Raw genomic sequence first — 27912 nt, 5'->3', positions numbered from 1 at the left:
CTTTAGGGCTAGAGTGCTGATAAGGCTTATTGGTGGCACTGTCCAGAGCTCCCAGACCTCCATTAAGCTCTGGTGAGCCCTCTTCTTTCTCAGCTGCCCTCCGACCTTAACCCTGTGGCTCTGGGTTCCCTTGGGCACGAGGTCAAGCATCCCCCTGCCTGCTGATCCTCTTGTGGTCATCCAAACCTGAGCCCTTGTGCTGCATCCCATGTGATGTGACCCCGTGTTGATGCAGGAAGGTAAATCCTTTTCTCCCTGTTTCCCCACAGCGCAGGGCTGACCGCAGCACCGCCCGGCTGCTCTTTGTCTCCAGCGACTGATTAAAAGCTTCAAGAGAGAGCATGTGGTGATTAGAGCTGTGTTTTCCTCCCCGCGCACCACCGTGTGATTATGTGTGTGTATTTTTGGCATCCCTTTCCTGCAGCTCACTCCTATGTCATTTCGACGTTACGCCTTGAAAATTCACCGAAGCTTCTGGTTCCCGTCGACTCCTCATTTGCTCAATCTGTTCTTATTAATTTTTAAACACGTGCGTTTTAGCGGCGGATAAACAGCTGGTGACACTTTCAAAGTTGCACTGCATCACCACGCAGCTGACGAAGCTCTCCCAGAATGGGAACTCCTCTGTCCCGGGTGCCCATTGCCTTTCCTTTGCTTTCTGTGCTGCACTGAGCCATCCCACTCAGCAGGGTGAAGCTGAGCTGGTGCTGGGGCATCCAACTGGCCACCCTGAGCATCTCTGTCATTGCTTCTTGCACCCCTTAAATCGCTGCCTGAAAGCATCGTGCCTGAATCATAGAATGAATTTTATCATAGAATGGCCTGGGTTGAAAAGGACCGCAGTGATCATCTGGTTTCAACCCCCTGCTATGTGCAGGGTCACCAACCAACAGACCAGGCTGCCCAGAGCCACATCCAGCCTGGCCTTGAATGCCTCGAGGGATGGAGCATCCACAACCTCCTTGGGCAACCTGTTCCAGTGTGTCACCACCCTGAGCAAACCTTCCTTTCCTTTTCTTGGGAGCAGCCAAGATCTCATTTTTTATGTATTTTTTTCTTATTTATTTATTTTTAACAGCTGTATGGATTTGTTAGGTCTGAAGGGACCCTTAGATCATCTTATCTCACCCTCCATACAGCAGTGGCTGTGGAAATCCACCCTGTTCCCCTTCCACCCTGTAATTTGTGAGCTGTGACTGCACACGTCCCGCTGAGGGAGCCAATATTTCGGACATGTTTTACTGCCATTCCTTTCTATATCAGTTTGCAGCACCATTTCAGGCTCTCCCATAGCAGTAAATGCAGTGTCTGTGTAGAGCAGGGACTGAATTTAACCGATCCCATCAAATCAAAGCACTTTACGGGCACATTTACACACTGTTACAGTACAAGCAGGGGACGTAGCTTCTGATTATCGGTGTCTCTGGGAAGCAGCCTCGTGCTCTATTTCCTCATCAGCACAGAGCTCCTGCCTTTCTGCAGGCACAAATGCATTCATTGACAGAATGGTATCAGCATCCCATGGTGCAGGCAGTGAATGCTCCCCTCTGAGCTGCTCTGCGATGCTCTGCCCCTGAGGCGTGGAAGCTGCTCTGCATGGGGCATGGGGGAGCGTGGGAGGCTGCTTTGAGCTGTGCCCTGTGATGGGAAACCTCTGCTGATGTTGGTGGTTAATCGTTCTTTTGGGGGGGGAGGGGGGAACTCAGTTTGCTGTGCTAAGAAGCACTGAGCTGGTTGGGAGGACCTCTCCCAACTTTTTTTGCTCCGTTGGTGTGCGTGGCTCCTTTTGCAGTGGTGCTGGGAGCTGTTCTCCAAGTGAGGCGGTGGGCTCAGACCTGTGTTTGTGGCTCTGGGGGATTTCACTTGGCAAGCCAGATGGTGATAGCAATAAAAACCCAAAGTTTGCAAGGTGTTTGGTGCTTCTGGAGGACGAATTGGAGTGAATGAAGTGAAGGTCTCTTTCTCTTAGTTGTTTCTGCCTGATGTTGCTTTGGGTTTTGAGGTGATGGAGGTGCAGTTGTTGGCTTTAAGCTGTAGGAATGACAGTGTTTCATCCAGGTGAGTGTGTCCTGCTTGGGAAACTTGGAACAACCCAAAGGTCCATCAACCCCAATGGGCACTGAGGGACATGGCCAGTGGGGATGAGTTGGGGTTGATGATCTTGGTGGTCCTTTCCAACCTTAATGTTTTTGTGACTCTAAGCAGCTTTGTTGGGAATGCCTTCATTGAGGGGGATTAAACTTAATGCAACCTAAGCCAGTTTCTCGGAAGCAGGTTGGGATATCCCTGCTTGGCATCCGACTCAATGCTTTTTCCATCTGCTCTGACAAATCCAATCAGTGCTGGGGATGGGGGAATGCATGACGTTGGGCATTGTGAGTTACGGAGCACAAAGTGAGATGATTCCAAGCACCTTGCTTGGCACAAGGTGGGCTCCAGCCCTGAGGGCATCACTGAGATACTCTGCTGGGATCTCCAGAGCCAGTGGAGAGATGCAGGGTAGTGTTTTGGCTGCCTGGAAGCACAGAGGCAGCAATTAGCTGGCAGCATTCCTTGCATGGCAGTGTTGCTGCTGGTGTTTCCTTCCACGTGCTCGTACAGCTCAGCACAATGCCTCTTTGTGGTGGCTTGGTGCTGTGTGGCAGCACAGGGCAATGCAAGCCAAGCTCCGTGCACTGACATCAGCCATTGTGTTCAGAACTTTGCAGCCCGCCTCTGCGAATGTATTTACAGTGTTTAAGCTAATTAGCATCTAAGGCTTTTTTTTCCTGTGCTCTTGCTCTTCAGGAACGAAGGGCAGAGTGCCCAGCAGGTGTGAGTGCTTTCAGCAGGATCTCTGCTGGTTTGCAAGGTCCAGACCTTTGGAGCCAACAAGACACTGTTCCACTTCTCCTGTGCTTGAGCTGAATCTTTCGAAAGCTTCCCTGTTTGTCCCTTCTTCTCAAAGAGAGAGGGAAGCAGGGTGGAAATGCAGCTATTTACTCCTTGCAGAGCATCGTAGACCTGCAGCCATGCAGGACAGGGGTAATCAAAGCAGCTCCTTTGGATTTGGAGAGGGAAGGACTGTCCTTTCTCCCCGCCCAGCCCTACAAACCTGGCCAGCATTTCTTTACCTATTTTAAATTGGCTGATTGATTGCCTTTTCCTTACTTTTGGGGTCAGCTTGTGCCTATCACCCAGCGTGCTGCTGCTCCGTCCCATGCTGAGCACTCGGCATCCTTCCAGGTTAATTACAGATCTGCTGCATTGCTAATTGGGGCAGAGGGAAGGAGCTGGCTTGGCCAGGCACGGAGCTGGGCATTGCCTTTGGCAGCAGCTCCAGGGAACTCAACCAAGCTCCTGCCTCAGCCATTTGGAGTTTTCTTTCTCCCTTCTAATTTCCAGGAGATCACGGTTCCCTGGCTTCATTAGCTTTGTTTCCCAAAGGATGTACTTTTATAGCCTGCTTTTCTAACTATTACAAAGCAATGCAAATGAACCCTCTGTGTTTTTCTTAGAGGCAGTTTAGCAGTGTGCGTGGGCTCAAGGGAAGCAGCCCTGCATCTCAGACTGCCTTGTGCTCAGGCATCTCTGGGAGCCCTCCTGGTCTCTGGGCAGCTGGGAGGGCGATGCTGAAATCACATTTGCACCTTTCATTTCTCCTCCCCTCTGGCTCCCGTTGCCCAAATTTATCCCATTATTGCTCTAAGAAGAGCAGAACGTGGCTGGGGCTTCCTGGATACCAAAGGTGATGTGTACTGTGGTGCAATGGGATCACTTGAGAAGTGAGGGCAGCAGCTAGGGGAGGTGACACAACTGTCCCCATGCACTGCTGCATACCAGGACCAAGGTAGTTCATCTTCCTGTTTAATTAATGCTGTTCTGTATCATGTAGAAATGTGAGAGTGGCTGCTGCTACCTTACACCTCACAGCTGGGACTCATCCTAATGACTCATTCCCAAATCAGCACTTGGAGGTGATAACAAGCTTTGCCCATCAATAATTTTTGAGATATCAAGACTTCTCATTCTCCTTCTTCTTTCATGCTCGTGTTTAACCGCTGTGTCATTTATGATCACTTGCAAGTTCTGTGCAAATTGATGGGGTCGAGCTCGGACAGGTGGAGATGCTGTCAGGTGGATGTGTAATTAATTGCAGGGCCTTTCTCTGAGCACTCAGCACTGGGGTCACCGTGCTGTGCATGAGAGCTCCCAGCAGTGCTGGGATGCCCACAGAGTGCTGCTGTGGGTATCGTTCCACCCATTCCCTGTAGGAAATCTCCTGTATTCCCACTCTGGAGGTATGGCCTCAGTGTCTGGTGGCTTTAGTGTTAGCTCCCTTCCTCAAGTGCTTGCATTTATTTTCCCCCAGTCCTTTAAAGTCCCGTCAAAGTAAGCTCTTTCCTTCAGTCACTGCCAGGCTATCAGATAGTGATAGCAGAAGTAACTGGATGAGACAGAGACTCAGCATCCGTGTCGGAGAGGAGAGGCCATTAAGCAGCAGAATAAGTATTTATTGCTGTTGTGTTAGAGGAACTTGCCGGCATAAAGAAAGCAGCGCTGGTTTCAGGGCATTAATTTCTGTGCCTGGGAGCAGTGTGGGAGCTGCATGGTGCATCCAGGCACAGCTCCACTCATAGTAAGGCTCCTCTGCATCAGGCTGCCTTGCTCCTGCCTTGCTCTTTGGCTTTTTGCTTTTGTCTTAGGGAGGTGAGGGACCTCACCATCCGTGTTGCAGAAGGAACTGAGGAGCTCAGATACCTCCTCACGGCACAGACCTCAGTGCTCAGGGATGAGGCACTGAGTTACAATTGGATGCATTCCCTCCAATGCTTTGTGACAGGGAAAGACAGATTGGTGCCTTAAATATGGGAGAGGATGTGTGTGCATGTCTGACAAGTTTATGATGATGCGGTACGGTGCCATTAGCTCTAAGTCCACCTGATTACCCTTCTCTCCTCCCTGTCAGGGAATATTGCTGCTTTTGCAATTGCTGCCCACTGTTGCAAGGCTGAATAATAGCAGAAAACATGCTGGCCTCAGATTGCTCAAAATAAGGGTGTTAAAATGATACAAGAGCTGTTCCCACTGCAAATCATCTTTGCCAGTGCCTTCAGTGAAGGCGTGTTTGCGTCCCCAACACTTAATGCAGCCAAATCATGGGTTTAATGCAGCATAACGCTGGGTTTAATAACCCTTTTTAAAAAGGAGCACCCAAGCAAATATGGCATGATGGCAGCAGAGCTCCGTGCAGCCCATCACCACTAATGGCCTTCATGCAATGTGCTCCGGAGCTGCAGAGCCCACGGATTGAGACCACAGGCTGAGGTGCCAAAGGGAAGCATTCCAGCACCATTGGGTTCTGTGGATGCTCCTGCAGCCACACTGCTCCTTTCCTGCTCTCAAAGGCCTGGGTGTGAGGTGAACTGACCCCAGCCTTTGCTGCGTGCCCTTCATGCTTTCTCAGAGGAGTTTTTGGTTTGGGTAAAGATGCTCTCGTCTGGAAAGTGCATCTCTGACAGTGTGCTCTTGTTAGAGGGCTTAACCTCATTATCTTGAGAGGTGTAATCATTTGTCACTGTGACCATAATGCAGCCTGACACGGGCGCTCTGGGCTGTGGCAAAGAGGTCTTGGGGACAGTCTGTGTCAGATGCTCATTTCAGATTATTTTAACCCTTTGCTATTCCCATGGCCAAGAATCCCTTTAGCAAAAGAAGGAGTGATGTGTGTCCAGTCTTCCTTGCTGAAAATTAAAAGCAAAATTCAGCTTTTACCTGATCTTTCTGCCTCCAGTTTGCAAACTGGACACCCAACCAGCAGTCTGGACCCACGAGGCTCGTGGTGTTTGCATCCCTGGCATGCGAAATCAAAGCTTATTGCTGCTATTGCCTGGGCACCTCTTGAATTCACTTGAAATTTGAGAAACCACATGCAATGTAATCCACTGGTGGTGCTGGGAATTACCAAAGAGCAATCTAATGAAATAGAATCAGAGAATATCCCAAGTTGGAAGGGACCCATAAGGATCATCACTTTCAACTCCTGGCTCCACGCAGGACCTCTCCAACTAAACTTGCAACCTTGAATACTTTTCAATCCTGACCCATTTGCCGAGTCAAGGGCAAAGATTTCATGTCAGTCTCAAAGAGGAATGGGATCTTTCAGCAAAGCCAGCCCAACCTTGTTGGTTGAAGGAATTCCCTGCAACAGCTGTGGGATGCTCAAGAGGCAGCAGCCTCAGCTGCGCAGTGTCTGAGGATGTGGCTGCACATCAGCTGTAGGTTTGATGTTGGCTATGCTTGCTGTGCACGTGCTGCAGGGCCTTACAGGCATTATGCAATAGCACACACAGCATGAATGATGGATCCGTAGTCAGCAGGTTATGTTCTGTGCATTTCAGGCTGGCTCACACGCTCCATAGCTTGGCTGCACTGGTCACAGGCAGCTCTGCAGGGCTTGGCATTGGGTTACCAAGGTGTTAGTGGTAAGAGAGGCTCATGCGAAAAGCAGGTGATGGATAGAATTGCTCTGGCACTTTTTTTGTTTGCCACTATCCTGCCTTGGCTGTGGCTCCCGCTTCTCCCTTGCAAACTGGAGCCATCTGGACACGTGCACCTTGCCCCTCATTGTGCATGGCTGCTTCTGTTTCAGTGTCCGTTTCCCTGCAGCTCCTCACATCAGTGTTGTTGCTGTTGGATACATTTACCCAACTCAGAACCAATTTACCCAGCTTGTTTCCGGATCTGTGATCTGGTTCCTTCCCACTCATAGGCAGAAGATTTGCTGTGAGGATTTATTTTGCCCTTCATAAGTTTAGATACCAACCAACCCCAAAATCAACCTCTATGATTTCAGGCTTTGATTTCACCTTCCCCCTGAGAACCATCTGTGCAGGTGTGTGACAACACCAAGCTCTCTGCCCAGGCTTATGGATGCTGCGTAGAGCTTCTGATTTGCTCAGTAGCAAACGCTGGGTTGTTCTGGATGCACAGGACCTGGCCAGGGCTCAGTACAAGGCACAGCCCCTGCAGCCAGCTCTGGGCACAGCAAGGCTGGGAGCTTCCCTATGCAAAGTGTGCTCCAGCCCAGCTGCCTCGGTTTGTTTTTGCAAATAATGAGAGAGTTTATTTTAGTTTCCTAGATGCACAGTGGTACTGCTGGAAATAAACAACGCTGGAGGAAATAGAAGAGTGCTATGCATGATGATTTATTTATTTTTGTTGTAGTTTATTTTAAAATCCGTAATTCCTAAAAGAAAGCATTGTCAATAAGGAAAAGGAAAATTAGTGGGTTTCTTGTGGATTGAAGGCTCTGTTGTTGGTTGGGTTTGTTTTTTTGCTTTCAGAAATTGTGTTTTCTTGCTCAGCCGGGATTCCTGCAAAGTGACCAATGCGTTTAAAATCCCAGCTTGCAACTTGGTTTTGTTTCAGAAGTGTAGAACCCTGATGCTGGGGTGTGCATGGCTCTCCTCCCTCACCACTTGTGCTGGGTCAGAGCAATGACCTTGTGCCAGGCGGCATAGCATAGGGCAAGGAGAAATGAGGCTGTTTGATTTTAGCTCATGGCAGAAAGCACAAAGGGAAATGGAACGCCAGGAATGCAAAGAGCGTCCTCGCCCTGAGCGGTGAAACCAGCAGGAATTTCCCAGCCAGTCCTTACAGGTCAGCTTTGGGAGCAGCCCGTGGGTGCATCCGTTCTGCAGCTCCATTGGGTGTCTCCTTGTCAGCCTACGTGTGTGCACTGAGTACAGTTTTCTTGGAGGAAGTAGCACTGAGAAATGGGTGAAGAATCTGCAGAAGACCGTTTTTAAGCTCGCAGCTCCTCCCTGAAGACAAACATGCACATACAGGCAGTGTGTACAAATGATTCTGCAAACCCTCTCTGCCCCAGTCCTGGGCTCAGGGCTTTCCCAGGGCTGTGGGATGGGGATGGGGCACCCAGTGCTCCCCAACCCATTGAGCACAACCTCACAGCAGCTTTGAGAGCAATCCAAGGGTTGTGCTCCTCTGGAAGCGATTGCTTGGGGCTCCAGGATGCTGCAGCCTCAGTTCTCAGCTGTTGAGCAATGTGTTAGGGGGGGATTCCCAAAAGCTCTGAACTGATGGAATAGTGAGCATCAGTCATCAGGGAACTGATGGAAAATCGTTTCTTGGGTATGCTGGGAAAGCAAGGCTGCTGCACTTCTAGGCTGCCTGGAAAGAAAGGGGAGGTGAGCATTACAGTGAAGTGTAATTCCACCTAGTGTCATATCTGTATTAGATTAGCTGTGCTAATGTGTCCTAGGAGCAGCTAAGCCTCAGTTGAGATCACAGACCCCTCGTGCCAACTGCTTTGGATGTGTAATGGAGCAGTTCCTGCCTCGCCTCATAGAAAATGATAGCCAGGAGGGGCAGGAAGTCTTACAGTGTTTCTCAGCAAGTAAGAAGCTCCTTAATGGGAAAAATGAGACACAGTTTAGCAAACACTTCAGGATTTACTTACTTTTAAGAATGTTGTTTAATCCTGTTGAAACTGAGAGGATTACTTCTCCTCAAACTGTGCTTTGTGCTGCCTGGGCTGGGGGCTGGTGGAGCTGTGCTGCTTCCTTGCTCCCCACTCCAACCTGCAGGAGCTGTACTGGGAGAGCCCTCCCTGCTGCCGACCCAGCTCTGCTCAGCTGTGTTTTTGGAGCTGCCAGGTTTCGTGGAAGCTCTCTGTATCAAATCCCTCTTGGGAAGTGGGTTGCTTTGCTTAGTACCTGAGCTCATTGCTGGAGCCAGGTGCCAGGCTTTGATGTGCAGGGATGCTCAGAGATTGGAGCTTTTCATGAAAGAACAAAGCAAGAAGCATGGCTGTAGAGAAGAGTGTGCTTTTCTCTTACGTTTCCCTGGAAGTCAAACCCACAGCACAGCTGTCTGATTCACACAGTGATTTTTGTGCTGTGCAAGTCTAATAATAGATTGCAGAGGAGACTGGGACTTCCCTGGGACTGCTCACACACAGCAGGCACAATGCAGTGCCTCTGGTCTGCCCCAGTGATCCCAAAGGCACTGATGAGCTCAGTTCCTCCTCTCCCAAACTGGTGATGCTAGAGGGCACAGAGGGATTTGGTAAAATGGGCTCTGAGGTCTTCAAAGTTGCTGATAATTTGGGGATTGAGACCTGTTAGGAGATGGTAGCTGGTTCAGTGCTTGTCCAAAGCAGAGATGGGAATCTGACCAGCTGGTGCCTGCAGCTTGCTGGCAGCAGGGCACGTGGCTGGAACACCTTTTCTAGAAGTGATTAACTTTTGCCTGTGCTCCTTTTTTTTTGTTACATTACAGTAAAGTGAGGAACTTCATGCTTTCTCTTCTAGTTGCTCAGTGTTCATAGTCCCCCATCAGTGGCTCCAGGGCATCGCTGTAAAAACCAGGCCAACAGGGATGGTGCTGTGGCTGCTATCCAAACAATCTCCAAAGAGTGAGAAATAGGCCAAAACAGGCTCTTGATAGCCACGGCAAAAATGATGTTTTGTCTAATTAAAAGAATCCCTTATTCATGCCCTCTTGATTAGAAGGAATTGCCAGGGGTCGCATCTTATTAAAATGAGAAATAAATAAGGATGCTTTACTAGCACCCCATTAGAAGCATTGCATGGTGGACAGTCAAGGCTCTGAGGTGAGAGGAGAATCCCCTGCTGCTCTGCGGCTCCTTTCAGTGCTGGATGCCCCTCGATGATCGTTTATTGGCCAAGCTTTGACAATTCACAGGCTCATTTGCCTCGTTGAATGATTCAGTATCCTCAGTTCTCCAAGTGAAAGTCAGCTGGGAAAGGCCAAAGTGTGGCAGCTCCTTTGTGAAAAGCCAGGAGGTCCCTTCGGAGCGCTGCCAAGCACTGGACAGCTTCTGGTGGTCCCAACCCAATGGGTTCTTTGCCCAACAGGGAGCTGTGGGGCTGGGGGCAGCAGGGACCCATCCTGCAGCCCTTCATGTGCGTCCCAGTCACACATCTCTGTTCATTCCAGTGGGCAGGAAACCATTCCAGAAATAATAGGTTTATCTTTTCATTCTGGCTTTGATAAACAGTGAATAGGAGCAAGGGTAGGACATGGTTTAGATCTGTGCGTGACTGAAACAGTTCTTTGTTTTTCTTCACTTAAAATTCTGCGTAGCAATTAAAGCAGGAGCTTAAGTCAAATAAAAGACAGTTCTCAGAACCAGCTCACGGCCTTACTGTTCTTGATGGCAGTGCTGATGGAAATATTTCCTGTTGAAGCCATTCTGGTTGCTTTCTGCCAGAAGAAGGCAATGGACTGACAGACTGAGGGTGCTTTGGTATTGGAGTGCGTGTAGTCAAAATCTTTCAGTGTTGGAAGGTTTGCCTCAATAGCATCACCATCTCAGTGGAAAGAGACAGAAGGAGTTACAACTCTTTAGAAATAAAATACAAAGTAAAACAGTTATTTTTTCCAAAGGTACTCTGTGCTACATAAACCCTAATGGAGCAGATCTGGCACGGTGGAGATGGGTTGATAGTTGGACTGGATGATCTTAGAGGTCTTTGCCAACTTTAATGACTCTATGGATCTATTATACGAGCTGCAGGAGGGGGTTTCCTGGGGCATTGCATGGTGTCTGTATAGCTGAAGGCTGGATGTCTTTTGTGCTCAGAGGCAAAAGCAGAGGCTGCGTTGGCTGTGATGGTGCTCACCCAACCTCCTGCTGTGACACACTGAGGAACGGAGCACATCCACCACTGGGTGGCTGTGGGAGCAGAAGGCATTCAACAAACTGTCCTCTGTCTTCAATGAGGATTTTTTTTTTTCTCATTTCCAGGTGATCTCTGCAGTATCCAGGCTCTCCTTCCACAGTATTGCTCAAACCAAAGGAATTAGGTAAGATCCTTTTGATACTATGCCTTAAATATTGTTTCTACCTCTCCCTGCGCAGACTCATAGTGTTTAATCACACCAGGCTTTCTGGAAGCATTAGTGAGACTGGGATAAATCAGGGTTAAGCAGACACCAAGGATGCCGCTGGGACATAGGCAGGGCACTTGTAGAAGCACCTTGCCAGCTGCTCAGGAGTGGCTTACAAAAATAACAAGTGGAGAAGCCATGAGTCAGTGCTGGGGAGGGAGCAGGGTGGAGTGCAGCTCCTTTTTGTGGAGGCTTTGCTCAGGACTGCTGCCTTGCAGACCAAGTGGGCTCTTAGTGCCCTGCAGCTGGGCAATGCCTTCCTGCCTTTGGGAAAGGCACCTGAGCACCGTGTGTGCAGCAGGGCTGATAAATGCTGCAGGCAGAGCTGCCTTACTGCTGGGGCTGCTCGTGGAGGGAGTCGGGGAGGAGGAATTCCAAAAAGCAAAACAGCCCTGCTGAGCAGAGCCATGACCTGCATCTCCGTTCAGTCCGCTGCAAATTGATTGCCATCGATTTTCTTGTTTGTGTGCGTTTATGTTACAAATCTGGAAGCATCTTGTCATTAGGAAGAGATTTAACTGGGATGAGTTCTCAACCTCGTGAACTTTTCATCCTTTTTTATTTTTACTTTTACCAGTGTTTCTTCCCCCCCTCCCCTCGCACCAAGCTGTGTAGAGCACTTGCTCTTACCACAGACCTTGTCACGGTGCTGTTCTGCTTAGGGTGTAGCACAGCATAGTTCTATGGCAGCAAACACAACCAGATGTGGGGCCACATCCTGTCCTCACCCCCCCCCTTTTGCTCTCAGCCCGTGCCAACCACCCCACACCACGCTTCTCCCCCCTGGAGTTTATTTCCTTAGCATCACGTGTTATTTTCCCTCTGCTGATATCGCCGGAGGGGGAACAGCTTTTCACGTGTAAAACAAACTCTGAGTCTTCCCATCTGTTAAGCACAAATCCGACAGATCCCACCCGGAGTGGGGGAGCAGAGGTTGAGGAATAGAGGCATGCTGTGAGTTAGGGGCTGTTTGCTGTTAGGGACAGACCTGGTGCTGGATGCAGGGCAGGGCAGTGTGCAGGCTGGGATGTGCCTGTTGTGAATGTGCTGATTTTTCTCATTCATCTTTACAGCATTTACAGTCCCTGCTCCAGTCCCTTATCTCAGAAGCCTCTGGCTCTGTAATTACACAAGAATAGCACAGGGCTTAGTGGGGCTTTGCATATAACTCTGTTTTCCCTGCGAATTAACCCTGCTCCTCTGCTCTATTGTCAGAACAGAAAACGCCGTGGCATGAAAATCCCCCACTGGGCTGTTCCTTCCCATCACCCCATCCCTGCAGTGTGACAGCCCTCTCCTTTCTGAGATGATTTCTTAGAAGCCCCAATGATGAGCTAATTGCAGATGAATTAAGTTGCTCTGTGGGAAGGAGCAGCAGCTCCAGCCCCCAAAGGGACTGCCCACCAGGTCCCCAGCCTTGGGAACATGCTGCCATTGGAAGAAATGGGAAAAATCTTGCTGGCTTAGACACGGTGCTCAAAGAACATGGCAAATCCAGTGCAATTAGGGTGGTATATGGACTGTGTGGTCTTCAGCCCTACAGCATGGACACGGATCTGTGTTTTAAGGGCAAGAATTCAGGATTGCGTAAACTAAGAATGAAATAAATCCCCAGCCTTATCACTTCCCCTTAAATAGATTTCATGGCATGCAGGGTAGGAAAATAAAAATCAATCTTCTCTGCTATTCAGTGAAAAAAGAAAATAATAGTCATTCTGTCTAATAATATCTGGATTCATGAACCTTGCCAGAGAAAACCCTGTTTTGCAGAGTAAATCAGATAGCTATCAGGAGAGCAACGTGGAGATGACAAAGTGCTTCTTCTTAAGAGCAAGGTGCAGGTAGCCAAACAAGCAGCAATCCGGACTGCAGTGCATTGGGTGCAGGGTGCTGGGCTGAGCACCATGGTGTGGCTGCAGCCTGTGCTGCACATCTGATCTGCTTCTTCCAGAAGTTCTCTGGAGGGCCCATTTTCACTCTTTGAAGAGAATCAGAGGAAATAAGGTTGATTTTTTTGGATGAAGCAGTGTGTTGAATGGAGGTGGGTGCACAGCATTTGTTCTTGTTTGGGAACACGGATTCTGCAGTGATGCAGCAGTGCCCTTTTCCCACTGTTTTCACCCATGGGTTGTTTTATAAGGCTGCGTGTGGGGACAAGGAAAAGCTCATCCTCTTGAGGCATAACCCATCAGCTGAGGAGGAGATCTGTATTATCATTTTTGTGTCTCATCCTCTTCTGCATCTGTCTGGATGCCAGTCAGCAGACCCAGGAGGTTACCACCACACTCCTTGCCTACCCATGGTGGCTCTGATCAAGGAGGCTTTGTTCCAGGTCCAGAGCCCCTGGAGCTTCCCCTGCAGACCTGTCTTGCAGCCCATGGAGTCTTATTATACTGTTTCTTTTAGTGGCTGGCACTAAATGCCTCCAAGTTCGGTGTGAGGACTTTGTAGCGGACAGGAGTAGTGCATTCTTGGAGGGATATTATACAGAGGTTCCCCTGTGAGCATGTTTTCATTCCCTTTCCATGTTTTCTTTCTTCTCTCTGAAAGACAGCAGAACTTCTTGCTGCAGCTCCCCCCCCAAAAAAGCAAACCCCCAGGATTTGCTTCTAACAACTTTTCTCTCAGCCTTTCTGCTGCAGCCCAGTTGTTCCCACTGCCCAGGAGCACCCAGGCCATCACACACCTGGTGCTGGCAAGCTCCCCGGGCTCAGCACGAGCAGGGGGCAATGTTTTGTCATCTCCCCAAGATGTGTTTTTCCTGGAAGCGGAGCTGTGCAAGCAAAGCAGGAGGTGAAGGAATATTGGCTCCTGCTGCCTGCATGCATTTTTAATGCGCGCAGTGAAGCCATCTGAGAACGGGAAGGAGTCAGTTTGTTCAAAGGCCTTTTACTGAGGTCCTTAATCTAAGTAAGTCCTTTATATATGAGTTGAACCTTTAAGTGACTTTCTTCAGAAGGCACTGCAGTTAATAAAGCAGGTTTTATAACGTTTGCAAATGGGGAGGAGGAAGGGCCACCGCGTTTGTCACGCTGCTGCGCTCTGCTCTGTGGCTGCGTCTGGGGAGGATGAGGAGGGGGGTAGAGGATGGTGCCGTGCTCTGCACGGCTGCTGGGGGTCCCCTGGGGATGGGGGATGAAGACATGTTTGTCAGACAGGTGCATTGCTTTGTGCTGGTGGTGGCTGGGCTGTGGGCCCCCCGCCCCTGGGGATGGAGGCTCAGTGCAGGAGTGGATCCATCCGGGTGTGAAAACGTGAGCAATTAAAGTCGCTAACGATTAGGGCCTGAGTGTCTTCGGGCAGTGAGGAGGTGGTTGCAGAAGCTGTTTTGCAAGGCTGCTTTTACAAGGACTGTTTCATTCCTTGCTGATGCACTCGCTGTAATTGCACTCTACCCATTATATTTTTTACTGCTGTTGTGTATCCATTGCGCACACTTCAAGTGTTGCTATAAAACAGGTTTAGAAAGCTGCGTCAGGGATCCGTGCCTTGAAAATGCATAGGGATGCTTCTGCTCCTGGGGCTGGGGTACAGCCCTGAAACACGTCTGCATGACCTGAGCTGTCAGAAGTCTTGAGCTCCTGGTGCGTGGCTGCCTTGCTGCCCCCAGTCCTCACCAGCACAAAGCTGCAGAGGTTTGGGCACAGAGCTAACAGTCATCGAGTCGACTGGGGGTGGCTCCCCGTGGCACCTGCAGAGCTGCATTAAGAGTGACCAAAGCTTCTTCCTTTGGTGATAAGCAGGATCCTTGGCTACAAGCAGCTCTTTTCCAGCTAAAAACACTTGCAACAGGTTTATTTTGGCAAGCATGTATCCGCACAGACTTGCTCCTAAGAGAGTCTGAAAAATGTCATTGAGATGTTTTGCTGCGCAGCCACTTTGTAGGTCAGGGGAATGCTGAGGTCACTCCACAAGCATCTGCTAATAAAAGCAGCTTCCCTCGCCCCCTCCGCACCCTCGGTTCTGCGTGAGGAAAATGCAGTCCTGAAGTGCACAGCTCTGCTTTGCAACCAAACTGGGGGCATGCTGCTGTGTCACAGCTCCTTGCCATTGGGGGCCATGCTACCATCAGGCTCCCTGCCCTATGGAATCATTAAAGTAGGAGAAAACCTTTAAAAACCTCAACTCACCCCACCATGCCCTCTGGCCACATCCCTCAGTGCCACATCTCCATGATTCCAGGACACCTGCAGGGACGAGGACTGCACCACTCCTGTGCCCATGCCACGCTGAGACATCTTGCACTGTTAGCCTGCAGAGTTTTCTATTTTCTCTTTGGGAAAGATGTTTCTGGATTCCCCTTTTGATTTCATCCATCTGTCATTGTCAAAGTGGAGCTGAAGTGACGAAGAGATCGCGCTGCTTTCTAGAGCGAAGCGCTGCTACGTGGGAATTCAAAAAAGAAAAAGCGATAATGTGTTGAAACATCAAATTATACGAGCTGTTATTTTCTTGTCTCGTAGTCTCCAGAAGTTATTTGGTTCAGATTGGAGCTAAAGATAACCCAGGGCGTGCAGCTAAGCCGTGGGCACTGTGCAGAGGGCTGTGCCGAGTGCTGGAAGTGCTCTCCTGCAGAATCATCATCTTTGCGTTATCTGACGATAAAGCTTGCTGCTTCCTCGCTGAATTTCTATCAGAATTAATCTTGGGAGAATTTTTTTGCAAGTTCCAGACCACAAATAACAGCGAATCGTAATTTTTTTCAGGAGGCATGTCTAAAATTTGGCACCGCACAAGGCTGTTCTTTCCAGGGATGAGTAATGTAACACAATAGCATGATTTTAATTAAATTCAGCAGCTTTTGGTATGCTCCGATGTGCCTTGTTCTGCAGGGAGAATTGATTCCGCCCTGCTTTATTAACGGACGCTAATAGCGTGCTTCTCAGCTGCCTCGCAGCACTTTCCCAAAATCACTCCCTGGGTTTGTTCCCATTTCACAGATGGGAACCAAAGCTCGGGGATGTGCCCAGGGATGGGCTGGGAGCAGTGCTGGGGAAATTCGGGTCACATGGTCAGCTCCCACCGCCTCGGTGCAGCTCTGAGTAATGCTGGCTTCATCCCTCTGACCCCACTGAAGTCCGCGATGGATGCGTTTCTAGTTGCACGCAAGCATCTTGCAAAGCCACATGGTTTTCTTTGGACGGCCCCACGAGTGCTGTGCTGATGTAATGTTGTGCTGTGTGTCAGCCTGAGGGGCGTCAGAGCCCATGGCCAAAGAGTGACCCGTGGTGCTGGGGCAGTCCTGTGGTCAGAGACCTGGGGGGTGTTGGAATCACCACCCATGGAGGTGTTCCAGAGCCGTGGAGAGGTGACACTGAGGGATGTGTCAGTGGGCCCAGTAAGATGGGTTTGGGTTGGGTTTGGAGATCTTAGAGGTCTTTCCCAACCTGGATGATCCAGTGATTCAGTCACTTGCTGTTCCCTAGGGAAGGATCCATAGCACACAGAGCCATCTGTAGGATGGATGATGTGGCCAGTACTGGTCCCAGAGCTCTGGAGCAGAGCTGCACTCATGCTTAGGTCACTAAGTTAACTTGGAGGTATCCATTTGGGTGTCAGCTGATGACCAAATGTTAGTAAGGAAAGGAGTGCTGCTGGGATCCTGCAGATGAGGTCTGAGCACTTCTAGTTTTGTTCTCTGGAAGGGTTTCTTGTCACACATGGGTGCAGGTGGATGTGTTCGGGTGTTTGGGGTGAAGGCTCTACTCACAGCCCATGCCTTCAAGCAAATGGCACGTGGTGCAAGGACATGCCAGGGGGTCCCACGGGTCAGACTTGGCCAAAATTAGAGGAGCTGAGGCCAGCTGCTAACTTAACACCAAAACTAACACCAAAAGCTTGAAAGTCTAAAACCTTGGTGCAGTCACAGGCTTCTGTAGGGTTTCTGACTTGCTATGATGTTTGTTTCAAAAGGGCTCATTGGCAGATCTGTACATCCAGACATGGGGTTGCGAGTTACTGCAAGGCATAATTATGGTTCATAGGATATCCTGAGTTGGATTGGATCATTGCATCCAACTCCTCGTCTCCTTGCTGGCTGTAGATACCATGCCATGAAAATGTTTTTCTGCCTGAGCCAGAAGCACTCAGCACAGCCCCATCCATCCCCAACAGAGCTGGAGAATCCCATTTGCAGCAGCTTCAGGCTCCGTCTCTTTCCATTTATTCCGAAATCCTTTGCAGAAGGGGCAGCAGATGGGAGCAGCTCAGGTTTCATGGGTGTCACATACCCTTTTTAAAGCACTAAAGTGCTATCGTTGGACGTGGGGAAATAGGGCAAGATTAACATGCTGGCATCCAGCTCCTGGTGAGCGCTGGGCCACCTCCCATGGGTTTTTGCTAAGGATGCATGTGGCCTCACAGCCACACAGCCCCATTGGGTCCATGGAGAGGGCTGTGAGTGGGACTTTGCCACCCTGCTGCTGTTAACGGCTGCTGTTGTCCTCCAGAAATCAGACTGGAGAGAGAGGGAAAACAGAGGATTAGTCGTGCTGGGTTCATCCTGCTCTCACACATGGATTTGAAGCTAAGATGCTACTGTATAAAATCATCTGAGTAAAGCTGCCCCATCCCTGACCCTCTGTGATGGCATCCAGAGGCCAACAGCTGGCTTCAGTCGCTAGGACAAGGTGCCCAGATGCTGAGATATGTTCACAAATAAATCTTCCTGCTTATTGCTGTTGGAGAGCTGCAGCCTACCTCGTTCACCTTAAATAATTCAGAGGAGGGAGTGGGCAGGCAGAGCCCTGAGCTGCGCTTTCCCCACGGCCAGGGCTGTGCGGTGGAACCAGGGGTGAGGATGCGGTGTGGGATGGACCTGAGCAGCTGGCGAGAGCTTTGTGCGTGAGATGCCTCCTGAAATATTCACTGATTATCACCCAGGGGTGCTCTCCACCCATGGGCTGCTCCTCCTGCCTTTCCAGGGTGCTCCGTGGTGTGCGTGTGTGAGAGCTCTCCATCCCAGAATGCAGCCAGAATGCTTTGTAAGATCACAGGGATGCTCTGCAGTGGGTGTCAGCACTGATCAGCTGTGCTGGTTCTTGTCGTCAAGCTGAACTCCCTGACAAATCGCTTTGTCTTAACGTCCCTTTTAGGCTCTCAAACATATAGCATCGATCCTCCTTGTGTTTTCTTCTTTGATCTCTGGAAACGATGCTGTTGGATGCAGCGGGCTCAGTCTGTAAGAGCTCTGCTCTGGGAGGATTGTGGTCCTTAAGAGCCTTTTCCAGCAGTGTTTGGTGTTGCTGGGGTTTTTGCTCTTCATTCATGGAGTGTAAATGGCTCAGCAGGTGTTCTTTGGTGATGAATTGAAAAACAAAGTCCAGTGCTTAAATAATGATTCTAAACGAGAGATTTGTTTTCAAACAAACCTTAACAATTTGGGAACTCTGCAAAACTTCTGGCTTTCAGTGGTCTCGAAGTATTTTATTCATTACTGTTGGGCATTTCCAGCTATTGCAGTTAATACTGCTTATGGAGAGTAACACACCCCAGAGGTCTGTAAGGATTTTGTAGGGAATTGCAAGCTCTTTGTGCGCTTTATTTCCAAGGTTTCAGCTATTTTATTATCTTTCTGTTAAATAACTGCACTCGGACTGGTCATAGGTAGCATGGGTGAGTTGACTGCTCTGCTCCCACAGCACAAACAGGGGGAGCATCACTGGAACCACGTGTGGCTTTTGCACGGGCAGCTGGGGAGAGCAAAGCGCAAACCCAAGGCGTCGTCCAAATGGCCATCCTTCAGCTCTGAATTTTAGATGGTTCATTTAGTAATCTTCTCTTTGCTGTGACCTCCTAATTGCATTCTGAGCATCCTTATCTAGCCATTACATTGCAGAGATTCAGGTTATTAATTCTTCTCCTGCCCACGGTCAAAGTGAGGGCTCCTTGTGAAGCTGCCGTCTCCCAGAAACTCTCATTAGGAAATATTTTCCCCTTTGCTGCCTCTGTGCCTTACATGAGGGGGTTTTTATCACAGCACCCAATTACACCTCCAGCCCAGATTTGTGGTTTTGTGATTTTAATGTTCATTATAGCTCTTTCACTTTTGTTCTGCCGTGATGAGTGCTGGAGAAGGAAACAGGAATGAAAAGCAAAACATTTAGCGTTTAGAAGAAAGTAGGTCGTGCCTCTTGGTGGGTTCTTGTTTTTGCTTTAACCAGAGGTACTTAAGCAGAGGTCACCTCTGGTTTCTCCTCTCCCCGTGGGCTGTGTGGGTGCTGCAGTGCTGCAGTTGGTGCCGAGGGTTGGGGCACAGGGTTGATCCCAAATGGCACAGCCCCGTCTCTCGGCCCCATCGCTCTTCCCCATCCTTGCCCCTGGCACCTGTGCCAGGTTGGAGATAGCTTGCTCATCAAGGCAAGGCAAATTCATGATCCCCACTCAGCGAATTCAGGGTCTGGCCAGGCCGTGCATTAAATCTTTCAAGAGAGGTGATCTATGGTGAAATGGAAGGTGGGAGGGCAGGGGAGGAGGGCACACGTGGGGGCAGCAGGAGGTCTGCATGCAGTCAGTGTCACAAGGTGCATCCAGCCCCACGGAGCCAGGGCCCCATGCCAGCAATAATACATTGCCTTTAATTAAAGCAATATTTTTCATCTCCTTAGTACGTTGATTATTACTTCAGAATGAGCCAAGGAATTCTTGCTTTTCCCCCTACTCCTCTCCCTTTCTCTTTTTAATCCACTTCCCTCCCTCCTTCCTTTTGCCTTTCTGGTGTCCTTTCTCTGTCTCCTTTCTCTGTCCCTCCATGGTTTTAACTTCTTTCAGCTGTTGCAGCGTCGCTAACATGAGGGAGCCCTGCTTTTGTAAGGACTCCCTCGTCCTGGTCCTGATGGGACTCACTGCTGGTGATGCTTTCCTCCATCCCAACAAGGCCATCACCATCCCTGTGGGTGTTCAGGGCACACGTAGACGCAGCACTTGGGGACATGGTCAGTGGGGATGGGTTGGGGTTGGACCTGATGATTTCATATGTTTTTTTTTTTTTCCCAACCTCTGCAATTCTATGAAGACTTGCTGGATGCGGATTGATTTCCTAGCAGGCTGTTTGTGCAGGGCTTGGGATGCTGCTGGGTGGTGCAGCTCCTCACTGCAGCCAAGACAATGTCCTGATGCCTCAGTGAAAACAAATGTGTTTGCAATGTGTATTTTGCTCTGGAATCAGCCCCGTCTGGCACGATGTTTCGGGCCAGGCTGAGTTCATTGGGGTTCAGGAGCACCAGTAACACTGTGCCCATCTCTTTTGCAGGCCATTCCCTTCAGAGGAGACCACAGAGAATGATGATGATGTGTACCGGAGCCTGGAGGAGCTGGCTGAGTGAGTCCTCAGCTTTGCAAGGGGAGGGCACGCAACGGGAAAAGTTGCAATTTAATTCCAGCAAAGTCTGATAAAGTCTGACAGTGGGAACTGGAGAGCCAGGCCGGCTGCTTTGATCGTCCTGCCAGCAGTTTGTTGGGCTCTTATGATGGTCTGTGCTTTCCCACACAGAGAGCCCTGGGAGACGTCTCTGTGAGTCAGACTGGGTTGATGGGGCAGCTCAGTGGGGTCAAGCCCTTGGGAAACCCCCTATCCTGAATCCTAACCCAACTGCTGGGCCCCTTCACCAGAAGCCCCGGATGCAAATCCTGCAGTGGGTTCCAAGAGCCTCTGTGTTGGGGAATAACCCACACAGGTCCTGTGTGGTGCAGTACACACACCTGTGTGATGTGTATTTTTGCAAGCAGCCCAGTTTGCAAAACCAGGTGAATGCACCAAGGCGTGCAGCACCCTCTATGCATGGTAGAGCAGCCAATGAACCCTTTGCTGGGTTAGGGATGCCCCAAATCCATGCCAGTCCCTCACACACAACGCTACGTGCTCTGGTTGGCATCCTGCATCTATATTTATCTACCTCTTCGGTGCCTGCATTTGCTGCCCTGAGCTGTGTTGGTGATATAACAGGCTTTCAAACAACCTTGAACTAAAATGTATCTGCTGTAGTGCTGGCCCAATTGGAATTCGATGGCAGTATTGCCCCTCACTCTGGCAGGGCCAGGGCTGTGCTTATGAAGTGCACTCTGTTTCATACATAGAGAGAATCCATATGGGTGGATGTGCGGATTTATGCAGTTAAATATTATCGTTCCACAACATAAATAATAAGCTCCTTAATCCAATGAGTTCCTTATGGCTTCGGTTATTACAAAAGTAAATCATAAATTGCCAGCACGGGAACACAGGATACTGCCGTCCCCTGCTTGTGGTTTGGTCCCAACTGCTGCAGTTTAATACAACTTTAACTTATAAAAGGATCCTTTCAAGAATAGCATTCTTCAACCCTTCCCCCCCCCAAAAGTTCTCAAAATCCCTTTCACGTTGAGTTTTAAAATTCCTCATTCTCACACACATGAGCACACTTGAGAAATGTTTGTGCACGGGCAGACTTGGCCTTGCAGCAGGTTATTCTGCACTGACCTGTGGGGATTTTTTGCCTCTAACTGCTTTGCTGCTGGCTGTCATTGCAGCAGCCCTGGGCAATGGGATGGAATGCTGCATGCATTGGGATCTGAGAGGCTGAGAGCTGCTCCAGCTGCTCCTCATCCCTTTGCTTGAGCCCATTCTTATTCAGCTCCTCTTTACACCGTCACATGGGAGCAGTGGGGAAAGGAGTGTGTAAATAAATGTGGGGATAGTTCAAATTCCTTCATAGAAATCAGTGCTCTGTTGTGCAGAGGCACAGCCTATAGGATGGAGATATCGTTCATCTGCAAGAGGAAAAATAACCCTGCAGAGCCTCACGAGCCCCTTCCTGCCCTGATAAAGGAGCATCTCTGCAAGGAAGCTTCTCTGCAGCTTGCTGCTTGCTCTGGGCACCCGTTTGGCATGCTGGCAAACCACGGGGCTGCATGAGAGAACCCTTTCTTAGCAGCTGCCCATCTCGAAGCAGCAGAACAAGGGCATCATTCATGGGCTGGGAGTGACTCAGTCTGCCCCAGCAGCTTTGCCTTTCGTATTGCTCATCACCCAGCAGCCCTGGGGAGGTGAGTGTGTCCCAAATGCCGTGTCAGAGGCGAGGAAATGGTTTGCACAGCAAGCAGTAAATTGACCCAAAATGCATGGAATCTATTGCTACCAAACAGCAAAGCCACACGCAGCAATCTTCTCACTTGCAAAAGAAGCACCCCCACCTCTCTGTGCTGTTATCTGTGCACAGAGAGTGCAAGTTATCCAAGGGGTTATTTTTGCCCTTTGGAACGTTTCACTTTTCATTGTAATATCACAGTGTTTTGGGGACCGGTGTGAGGTTTTCAGGTTGTGGCTGATATTTTGGGTTAATTCCTGCTCAGTAAAGCGTTCCAATTATGAACAAGCTTGTGATGGAGGTGCAGATCTGGGACCATGAGAAGCAAAGTGAACAAGTAAGCTGTGTGCCCACGGGCAGCACATGGAAGCCTGCTGGGTGCAGAGGATGTTGGTGCCTCGTTCCCACCTCTGGGGCAGGGCACATTTTCCATACAGATGTCACCAACACTGGGCTGCCCATCCAGGAGGTCATTACAGACAATTTCATGGAGATAACTATTTGATCTTTTTTTAAAGAACAACTGGTGATGGAAAGAGGAGGAGGAACTAAAAGGCTCTCAGGGGAGTGAGCAAATTCTCTGATTTCCCATCCTCAGCCATTGGCCAGATGGCAGCCTGGGAGCAATTGGGGCAGATGGGGAGGGCTGGATGCTGCTGGTGCTTTCCTTAAAAGTGAACTTCTGTCCAAACGATGCCATTCATTTGGGCACAGGCCTGATCCATAAGCTGCCCCCCATCATGGTCTCCTTTGTTATATTCTTGTATTTCTTTTCCCTGCTGTCACCAGTGTACCTTTGTTGTATCTCCCAAAGCAATTACGTGATCAGCAGAATCTCTCAAATGTGTTAAAGAAAAAAAAAGAAAAAAAAAAGAGAAAGAAAAAGAATTGAGAAGCCAAGGTGAGATGATAAGTTAGCTGCCACTTTTCTCATTATTTTTTTGTGTTGGAAAAACCACACACGCCAGCCAGTTAAATAAATTGCTCTGTGGTCCAGGACGCTCAAGCCATAGCACTTGCACACATCTTTTCTACTTCATCACCCAGTTTTTGTGTCCTGCTCGGGCTGTCCCTAAGGTTGCATTCATTGCTGTAACTCTTTGAGGCTCATTTTTGAGATTATAAGGTTCCCCTGTCCTGCCCACAGGGCTGGGAGTTTGGGTTTGGTTATTGGATGTCTTATTTTAGCTCCTTCTCCCCCTTCCTTTTGCCCATCCTGGTGGCTCTGGGCTTTTCATCAGCAGAGTGAAGCAGTGCTGTGGTATAGGTGGGTTTTGGCATGGTTGGTTCACTGTGGTGGAGGGCGTTTGCACAGAGCAGTCATTGCCAGGGAGGAAAACCTCAGCCAACAGCACTGCTTTTGCCTCAAACTGCCTTACATAAGCAAAGCTTTTACCTCTTTTTGCCTTGAATGAGTTTCCTTGGCTGGGCAAGATGCTGCCAGCCCAAAGATGGTTCTATCCATCCTAATAACAGTAATAGCAAACGCTGGTGTCCTCCTCTGAAAGGAGGACAGAATCCCTTTCCTTACCCCAGAGCTCTCCATGAACCTCCTAATTCAGACTCTGATCCCTATGGATAACTCTCAGAGTCTGCTGCTGTTAGTGAAGGTGTAAATTCCCCGTGAAGACAGAAAAGAGGATCTGACCTCAATCACACCTTGGAGCTTGCTCAAGTTGTACAGGCAGTGTGTAGCATGCTGGGGATGCTGAGCCTATTGCCATGATAAATGCTCCAAATAGCTGCCCTGCTTTCCCACTCCTTCCAGCATTTAAAATTTGGAGCGCTCAGAGGTTGCTACTGTCAAAAATCACCCAATGCCTGTTCTCTGCTTTAATCATAGGGTGTGAGCAGTGCGTATTCTCACTTCTGGCAGACAAAATATGAGTGATGGAGTGATGCAGAGCAGCAGTGCCAGCAGCTGGGCAGGCTGCTCTAAGAGAGCTGCTCCATGCCACTTGGCTGGGCACCAGCATGCTCTGGTGCTTGTCAGCAATACAGCAGAGATGTGCGTTCATAAACAAGGCTTCATCCAGCAAGGATGAGATAAAAGCATCTTTCCAATTGGCCCTGGGGTGTGGGAGCTGTCTGTGTTTTGGTCTTGGGGTGAAGGTTTGATGTTGATGCGTAGGGATGCGTTGGCCAACTCAACCATACGCTTCCTAATATCCTTTGAGCAGGGAAATGATGTATGGAGAGGCAGCCAGCACTCCGAGAAGGGAAGATTAATCAGGAAGCAGGAGTTACTTGCTCTGGATGAGGAGAGGAGCTGAGAATATAAATATTGGTACAGATAATAACGGTGACGGCAACGCTTGGGAAGGGGAAGATGGATCACCAGCTATTAGTGGGCATTATTACAGCAGCTGCAATGCATCACTATGGAAGAATGGGATGGATACATCATGCCAGTGAATTTATTTAAAATCCCCAAACTTTTATTAAATAAATCTGCTTTTAAAAATAGAAAGAACTGCATTTAGAAAAGAAATAAAGCCCAGTTTTGCAAACAGATGTGCTCTGCTGCTCGGTGCTCTGTGATGTAGAAATGGTGAGCGCTACGGTTTGAGCACAGCTTTACACCTCAACATATTTCTATGTAATTAATGCCCGTGTTGAAAGAGATCGTTTGCAAAATGTGTGAAAGCTGTTTGATATTCCAGTGCTTCTCACTGTCCTGATCCCATGGGATTGACTTTGGTTGGAGCTGTTAGCCATCTGCACCTGTAGATCTTGAGCTCTAAAATTACTGTTGTTGATTGGTACTTGTGGCGGGTTGAATTTTCTGAAGAGCTGTAGGACTTCACAGACCTCTGGGGGACTTTGTAAAGACTCGTGTGGCAGTGAAGTACTGAGCACCATCACCTTCTGATGTCCCCTCATGGTGGCAGCTTACAGTCTGTGCTTGCAGGGGCTTTTCTTATTGCCATGGTTGCTCTCCCTCCCTAGCAATGAACACTCGTGGCTTCCCCGTTCCATGCCAGCAATGTGCCTCCCTGTTACCCCCGGTCTCTCTCCTTCTCATTGCAGTGAGCACGACCTGGGGGAGGATATTTATGACTGCGTGCCCTGTGAAGATGAAGGCGATGATATCTACGAAGATATCATCAGGGTGGAAGTTCAGCAGCCCATGGTAACTCTTTACATTTGTTTTCAGAGCTGTGATGGAGGGGGAAGGAAGAGGAGAACATTAAATAAATGAGGGATCCGTGAATGATGGGGAACGCGGCAAGGAAGAGAAGGGCTGCCCTGATTTCTGCTGGCACAGAGCTGGGAGGAGCTTTCCATCACACTATGAGCTTCCAAATTGTCTGCCATCCTCCGAATATCTGCCACCTTCGTGTAAACTCTAATTACTGTCTCCTGCCTGCAAACAGCAGACGGCAGCTGAGCGCAGCTGCCTGGAGCAAAACAAGCTCGGTGACAGATCCCCCCCACACCAGGCATGTGGCAGTGCTGGGTGGCACTGGGAGGCTGCAGACTGGTGCCCAGCTCTGGCTGCAAGCAGTGCAAGGGACCGTGACAGTGCTGAGCGAGGCATCCATCACTTCACGCCTGGTCCACAGCTCCCTGCGCACCATCAGCCTGCCTTGAGCCAAGAGTTGGGTGCAGATGTTCCCAAGGAGCCTTGCCAAGGCACGTGGGGCTGTCTGCAGGCTGTGCCAGAGCAGCCCAGCGGCCACCAGTGATTTTGCCACTTTGCTACTGGTGCAGAAACCAGTTGGCCCAAGGGCTGCTGCCAATTGGAGAGGTTTTGGGAGGAATTTCTGCCACAAAAGGCAAAAATAGGGCGACAGTTCCACCGTGTGGGTGCCCAGCATTTAGGGGCACTGAGGGCAGTTTGTCGCTGTGTCCTCTGCAGTATTCTGTGTTTTCTTGGACACTGCTGGGTCAGTGGCTCTGGCTCCCTTTCCTCCCTGTGTTCAAGCAAGAAAGACTATTTTTAATACGGTCACCCACGTTCCTGTCTACATATTGGGTTTTTTTAAGCTTTGTTGCCATAGCAAGTGTGTAATGCTAATTGGTTTCTTGTGTTTCTGCATGCTTCAGATTAGATATATGCAGGTAAGACATGAATGAAAATACTAGGCTCCATCCAGCTGATGGGTCCAAGCCATGAGTTCCAGCATGGTGTACAGAGGATGGTCATTCCTGTGCATGGTCATTAATCACCTCCCAAACCCTAACACCTCCCAGCACGTGTTCTCAGCTCCTCTTTGCAAATGAAAGGGTGAGAAGAGCGGCTCCAGGAGTTGAGGCTTTGAGAAAAAGCATGTATGTGTGATCAGATCTGACCTAAAACCACGAGAATTGGCAGCCCTGGCAGGGGATTTGTATAAGTCTAACATATTATTTATGACCCATTTAGGCTCTGCTGTGAGTTTCATCTTAAGCAAAAAAAAAAAAAAAGGAAAAATAAACCAACAAAACAAAAACCAGAGAGAGAAAAAAAGCATTTATCTCTCATTTCTTCTTTAACTGATAATCTTTGGTGATGTAGTTGTTATAAATGGAAAAAAGGCAATGCTGTCTGTGATGAAACATATTGAATAGCAGAGCCGAGGTCTCTTCCTGTGTTTTTTGGATAAAAATTCTTCCCTTTAACCTAAACCAATGGCAGTACTCCTCTGCCTTTCCTAACCTGCACTTGTTCTGACTGTGCCAGCACTGGAGGCAGAACTGGAGCTGTGCCACCCTTCAGACTCTGACCATGCGTTGCTTTAACTTTCTCTAGAAAATGGGCATGACAGAAGATGACAAAAGGAATTGCTGTTTGCTGGAAATCCAAGAGACGGAGGCCAAATACTACAAAACACTCGAAGACATCGAGAAGGTAAGCGCTGAGCCATCCTTTCAATGCCAAACCCTTCCACCTCGTCACTCAGTCCTGCATCAGTCGTGCTGTGGTGGTCGTTGCACGGGAGCTGGCTGATGTGACACAGCAGCATCGATGCTCGCGTGTAAAACCGCAGCAGGAGGAGGAGATGGGAAACACATCCTAACAAGAACAAACGTGCGGTCAGAGCCAAGCATGTGCATTTCTTTCTGATTGGAAATAGATTGAGAAATTCCATCTTTTGTTCTCTTGCCCCTGGGTCTGAGCTCCAGCTCCGTGCAGCCGGGGCGTCTCTCTGATCAGAGCCGGGTTGCAGATAGCTTATCGCTTTGGTTGCTGCTGGGTGATTCGATGGTTCCTTTCTTCTGGGTGTTTTTTAGAAGTGCTGAGCTGCTCCGACTTGTCACTGAAATTAATTGGATTAAAAGCAACGTTGCGCTGCTCGAGTTGCTGGGTTTTAATTGGTTTTGATAAACAATGGTTGGGCCTTCCTTGGGAAATAAAATGAATGGTGGAGCTGTGGGTGCTGCCAGAGCCTGGAGGTGATTTTGGCTCCAAGAAAAGTGGCAGGAATAGAGAACAATAGGGAAAATGAAACTGATGTTTCTCATCACCCCAACCCTTTTGTTTCTCCTTTTTGTAATGGTTTGCCTCCATCTGCAACCTGAGCGCAATCAAATGACGTTTCCCATTTTCCAAGCCAATATTCTGATGTGTGTAAATAGTGCTTTTTCTTTGAAAGTAGTCATAAACCTTCTGTTTTGGTCAGGTTGCTGCTTTGATATTCCTTCATAAAGGCTTGTGGAGGAGTTGCAGGTTCCAATGGCATATTATGGGCTGCAGGATCCTTTCTGCAGAGCGTTGAATCTGGGCTTTTTGTAGTTAAAAGCAATGTAGGTATTTGTCCAGAAAGGCATTTCCAATGTAATCCTATCAGCTGCTCTTTTTCAAGGGCAAAACTCTCGTGAGAGATACAAAGAGCTGAAGAGATAAGTTGGAGCTCCTCACAGCTGCAGCTGAGGATTAAAATGTGGTGGAGAGTCCATCAGATTCATCATAAAGAAATTAAAAATATACACCCAAAACCAAAAAAAA

The 27912-nt window shown here is 49.1% G+C and overlaps 1 protein-coding gene across 1 annotated transcript in view; it reads left to right on the top strand.

Annotated features, from left to right (window-relative positions):
- The window catches only part of VAV2 (vav guanine nucleotide exchange factor 2), a gene marked incomplete at both ends in the record, with an annotated part of 97032 nt that overhangs the window by 50970 nt on the left and 18150 nt on the right, over window positions 1-27912 (top strand). Inside the window, 4 exons of the mRNA XM_079544870.1 lie at window positions 10775-10833; window positions 20168-20236; window positions 25011-25113; window positions 26716-26814. Of these exons, the coding sequence (XP_079400996.1) occupies window positions 10775-10833; window positions 20168-20236; window positions 25011-25113; window positions 26716-26814 (330 nt within the window). The remainder of the gene's footprint in view (window positions 1-10774; window positions 10834-20167; window positions 20237-25010; window positions 25114-26715; window positions 26815-27912) is intronic.

This window comes from Tetrao urogallus (genome assembly GCF_951394365.1).
Source record: "Tetrao urogallus genome assembly, chromosome: 19".
Lineage (NCBI taxonomy): Eukaryota > Metazoa > Chordata > Aves > Galliformes > Phasianidae > Tetrao > Tetrao urogallus.
This window is presented reverse-complemented; position numbering and strand designations above follow the sequence as displayed.